Source organism: Condylura cristata, unplaced genomic scaffold, assembly GCF_000260355.1.
Source record: "Condylura cristata isolate star-nosed mole 26May11 unplaced genomic scaffold, ConCri1.0 scaffold00019, whole genome shotgun sequence".
Lineage (NCBI taxonomy): Eukaryota > Metazoa > Chordata > Mammalia > Eulipotyphla > Talpidae > Condylura > Condylura cristata.
Window position 1 is genome coordinate 35,969,790 of NW_004567120.1, and position 5,423 is coordinate 35,975,212.

General features: G+C 61.3%; 1 protein-coding gene across 1 annotated transcript in view; it reads right to left on the bottom strand.

Moving 5' to 3' along the window:
* The window catches only part of SOX3 (SRY (sex determining region Y)-box 3), a 2,955-nt gene extending 1,741 nt beyond the window's left edge, over positions 1-1,214 (bottom strand). The window contains 2 exon segments of the mRNA XM_012727082.1: positions 6-242; positions 834-1,214. Coding sequence (XP_012582536.1) covers positions 6-242; positions 834-1,214 — 618 coding nt within the window.
* Positions 1,215-5,423: the final 4,209 nt, after the last annotated feature.

Below are 5,423 nucleotides of genomic sequence, written 5' to 3' on the forward strand. Positions count from 1 at the left end.
GCGGCCGGGCCGCCCGCGCCCGCCGCTGGGGTGGGCGGCCCCACGGGGCTCTTGAGCTCCGTCTCTAGCAGGCTGTACATCGTGGGAGCGGGGAGGAGGTGCGCCAGAGTGGCGGGAGGAGAAGGCGCGCCCTGGGGTGGAGGCGCGGCCACGGTGAACAGGCCCGGGGACTCCGTCGGAGGGGCGCCTGGGGGCCGGGGGGCCCGCGAGTCGGCTGCCAGGCCCGGCCGGCCGAAGGGCTGCTGCTCCGCGCCAAGTCAGCGGGCCGCTCGCACCTGATGCGCGGTCTCGAGCCGGTAGCCTTCGTAGTCTGGCCGGGCGCTAGCCCGGGCCCTTATATACCTGCTCGGATCCCCCGGGGTTGGGGCTCGATCCGCCCCTCGCCACCGGGAGGCCGGCTGATTGACAGACTCGCCGTGATGCGCCCTGGCCAATCATCACGGAGCCCCCGTTCAACCCCGCTGGAAAAAAAAAAGTTCGGGGAGCCCTGGAGTTCACCCTCACGCCCCTCTTGGGCCGGGTGACGTGAGGAGAGTTATTCAGGAGGCGGGAGTCCCGGAGAGCCTCTCAGAGACCACCAATTAGGGTCTCAAAAAGTTTGAAAGAATGAAACTCGAGGAGGTGACCGAGAAGGGAGGGGGTGCGCGAGCAGCACGGGGGGAGGCGAGGGGGCCGAGGGGCGCCCGCGGGGCTCAGCATACAACTTTGCCGCCCGGGCCGGGGCCCAGCGGGGCCCGGTCCCGGGCCACCCTACAAAGCTTCCCGCTATCTGCGCAGAGGTGCTCCCACCGCTTCTGTCGCCGGCGCTAGGGGCACCGGGCGTCTTCAGCTACCGCGGCGGGCTTGGGCACCCCTGGCGCCACGGAGGTGCCCAGAGCTGCGGCTCCCAGAAGCCTTCCTGGGAATCGACCTCGCTCTAGCCGACCCGCCGCGGGGAAGGCGCGGGGCGGTGTGCCCGGAATGGAGCGGGGGTCGGGGACGTGGGCGCGCGAGCCAGGCTGCGGAGCCGCGGGGCATTTGGGGGCTGTGAGGCTCTGATGCTGTTCGTGGGCGAGCGAGCGAGCAGTTTCGAGTCTGGCTGCCCGAGCCGGGTGGAGGCGCTCACACGCCACGGGGTGGCAAGTGTGTGGGGGGCAGCGGGGGTGCACCGGCTTCGGCGCTCTCACTCGAGGCCCCCGCTCAGCGGCCCCTTTTTGTCTCTGCGCTCTGGCCATTTCGGTTTTTCCAGTCCGATGCCCCTGAGGGGGAGGGTCGGGCCCCTTGGAAAATCCGTTTTCATGGCAACCCGGAGCCTCTCCGAGTGAAAGAAAAGTTTCTTGAAGGGGGGGGAGGTGTGGGGGTGGACGGTGGTCGGAGAGGAGCCGAGGCTGTCTTCGGGGCGGACCGCAGGGCCCCCTCCACTGGCTGTGCACCTGCCAGGACCACTGAGCGCTGCTCTCGCCGCGCAGCCGCGCCGCCTCCCCGGGGAGCAGGCTCTGCTAACGGATTCCGACCTTCTCCTTTTTTGTTTTACAGCCTTCCCGACTGGAGCCCCAACGATTGGAGCTGGACCCTCACCCGCATTGGGGGGTTGTTCGCCGAAGCCCGGTGGCGCAGGAACGCCGGTTGCGCGGAGTGGGAACCCCGACAATCGCCTCTGCCCACACTGGCGAGTGACACAGCTTAGGAGCCTCCGGGAGCCGCCCGAGGCAGCGGGTGGTAAAGAGAAGCCCGCCGGGCACGAGTGGCAGGAACTGAAATAAGGTGTTCGCGCCGGTGTGGGATCTCGCCCCCTCCCCCGGCCTGGTGGAAAGTGGGAAACCAAAAGAAAGGCGTAAATAGTAAGTGTGGAGAAAAAAAAAAAAGTCCCCAGACTTCTTGCACTTTAGCGCTTTTGCAAGACCAGAGGCTCCAGAGATGCCTGCACGCCTAGTGTGCTCCGCTCTACCTCACGAATTTATAATACACGTTTGTAGCTTGGGGGACATGACAGGGCAGATTAGCTCTCGCTGGGTCGGGCGGACCGCTGGCACCAGAACCTCCTCATCGCCCTGAAGTTTGGAGTCGCGAATCCATGCTTGCATGTCTGAGTTTTACCTGATGATCTATCTTGCTCATCAAGCAAACGATCCCAGGCAGAAACGGCCAGCATTTGAAAGGTTGTGCAGAGTTAGGGGTTTAAAGTCAACTCTTCGGAAGAGCTCTGTATATGGGTCGCTCCCAGTAGCAGGGGGTGCACCCTTAAGCTGACACGGCGTGTCGCAGAAAGGGGAATGATTGGGCGGTCCCCACCTGCACCCCTTTCTCTGCAAACTGGCTGACAAAGCCAGATTTTCCTAGGCAAACCCATCCTCTCTACTTCAATGTGCAGAGCCCTGCCCTCCTGCCGCCTTCTCCAGATGCCCACTCTGCTCGTCTGGGTCTCAGAGGCTGTTGCTAAGTGAAGCGAGTTTTAGGAAACCACCCAACCGACGCGCGGCCTGGCTTCCAGTAGCCTGACAGATGTCAGCATTCTTTCCAAGTTTCAGGACCCAAGTAAACCCTTGTAGAGACAGCGTGGGGGGCTGCATATTTCCCAAGGCCAAGGATGCCTAAATCCAGGCTACTCGTCACAGCAGATCACTTCACAGCAGATCACCTAAAGAGCTGCTCCCTGCCCCTGGCTGTCACTTGATCACACTTAGCCCACGGCTTGGTTGAGCTCAACTTTCCTTACATGCTACTGGCAGGTTTACCACCATCTTTTGCCAGGATCAGACACCTCTCCCAACCTTCTAACTTCCTTCTGGGGTACTGCTTAACACCCCGTTCTTGTGGTCCATGGTTCTGGGGTGATCTGTGCAGCCCCCCTGTAAACCTTACTCGGAATTTCCTTGGTATCTCTTGTCAGTCCTCGGCACAAACTACCATTTCAATAGACAGGGAAGGGTAACCGTGAAAATGGGGAAGGACCGGAAAGAGACCATTTCTCCTGGCCCACCGGTTCTCAGAGCAGGCGCAGACACCAGCCCGCGGTGCCACTTTGCCAGGGGCAAGAAATAGCGCAGTGGGTAACACAAGTCTGAGGGGTTTCTATCCCGGTGGGGCTTGGCCGCAGAAACCTGTGCCTCCAATTCGCACCCAGCATCCAGTGAGGAAAGCAAAGGGACCCAGCGGGACCCAGTAACTCCTCCGACCTCTCCCAGCGGAGACCAAGAGTTGGGCAACTCTCTCGCCGTTTCAGGCTTCCGGGAGCCGGTGGCGGCAGACCGAGCCGGGGCTGGTGGGTTGGGAATCCGGCCAAACACTCACTCCCCATTCCCCCGCCCTCCCAAGAGAGCTCAGGTTCCCTTCCACTGAGGCTGGGCCTGGGGCTCCGAACACCCAGGGCGCGGCAACAGCGCCGTTTATCGGCACGGGCTGGAAACTCACCCAGCGGCGCCTGTTCCCGCCCTCGCCCCTCGGGGCTTGGACTTCACCCCAACCCTCCAAGAAGAGGGTTCACCTCGAGCAGAAACAGTGCTTATCCTACGAGGGCTGCTTACTGCAGAACTTGGGGACCCAGGCCGGTTGGCCCGGTGGGATCTGGTTGCATAGGGCGCGCCCAATCTGCTGCCCTCGGGTTCCACCCCCGGGCAGAAATCACGTGCCCGGAGGGCTTCCTTAGCAGGTGTGCCTCCGAAGAGCAGAGCTGGAGAGCGATGGCCTCAGCTTTTGCAAGGGGTCCCTTGTGGATTCCTTTATAGCAAGTGCTCCCGGGAAACTTCCTGGTGTCTCCCACTGGGTTAAAACCCTACCTGTTAGAAGAGTTGCTCTGTGTTTACTGGAAGGAAGGGGGGGGGTGTCAGTGCCACTCCTGGCCCTGGACACTTTCTCTGGCTCCTCTGGCCCTCTGAGGCGGGCGGTAGGGCTAACCTGTTGGCTTTTTGCAAGTGCAGCTGAGCCCAGCAAAGCCATCTGGCTTTATGGAAGTAGGAAAGACTGATTCTGGATCTGTAGAAGCAATTTGCTTTTCAGGAGGAAAAAAAGTTTGCTTATCTAAAGGCAGTATTTCCGAATTCTTCCTTGAGAAGATCCCTTGACTATTTACTCTGGCTCCAAGCCAAGATTGTAATTTAGGCCACAGACTGAGGCTTGGGTCTATGGTAATATCATCTCTTATTTAAAAAAAAAAAAAAAGGGGGGGGGGGTGGGTGGAGGGAAAGCCCACCCACTATCTGAGCATTTAGTTGGGACCCCCCCTCTATCTCTCCATCCCCAGCTTCTGGGAAAAACAAAAACCCCCTTCTTACAGGTCTGAGAAGGCACTAAAGATCCCATACTGGTGGAAGTTGCAAACAATAACCCAGTTGATGACCTCTAAAGAAAGGTTACTGGGGTAGCTATCCTGATGTGTGGTGACATGGGGGGGGGGAGCAAAAGCCCCTGTGGGCAGTACAATTGTATTCTATTGCATTGCACTTAGGAGTGGTTCTTGGGGGAGGGGGTGGACTTTTCAAAGCAGGTTTCCAAGTTTCATTCACTTAGTAAATGGAGGTCTATTTGGTAGGATACACTGGGGATCCCCTTGACCTATATCTTGGCACTCCGTTGCAAGGGTTTCTCAGTCGTGTGTGAATGTGTGGTGTGTAGAGACTGAGGACCAGCTCTCTTTTGTCCAGGTGCTCAGCAGCCATGAGGAATTTGGCAACCTTTGCCCTCAACCAACTGTGCATCCTCCCCACCCCGAGAAAGGAAGGGGATAACCGGAAACTGGGTCCTAATTCCAGAGGGTCTACCCGGCTACCCGGTCACTGCCCCCACCCCCGCGCACAACTCTTGCTCCGCCGCTCTTAGCGCCCCCAACCCGTACCCCTACGGAGCTCCGGCGGGGGGGGGGGCGCCCTCTGGCCCGGCTTGCCCTACCACCCAGCCCGTTGCCTTTCCGCCTCTCTGTGGCCGCAGAGGTTCCGGGCCCCTCTCCGTGGCCAGGTGGCCTTCCCGCAGCGGGGTCGGGGGGAGCACGATATAAATCGCTGTCTCAACCTCACGTTTTCGAGTTATTCCACGTCCCCACAATTCCGCACGCTGGTGCACCCAGCGAGGAGCCCGGGTCCCGGGCTGGCCGCGCTTGCCTGGAGAAGGGTGCCCAGAACCTCCCGGGCCCGCGGGCCGCCCCGGGGCGCGCGGCAGGTCCTGGGACCCCGGCGCGGGGGCGAGGAATGCGCGGGCCCGGGGGCCACTTTCGGCGTCTGCCGGCGGCCTCAGCCCTTCTTTGGCCGGTTTCTTTTTGGCTCTCGTGGCCCCGTTTCCGCGTTCTCTTAACAGCGTGGAGAGCCACGGAATTCGATGCGCGCCACTCCTGCGGGCTCCTCGCCCCGCTCGCCGCGCGATTAAGTCTTTGCCTTTCGGCCGCCTTCGCCGCACCCCTCTGGGGCGCTCAGCGGCGCGCTAGGCGGACCCCGCTCGGCCCGCTGGGCTGGGGC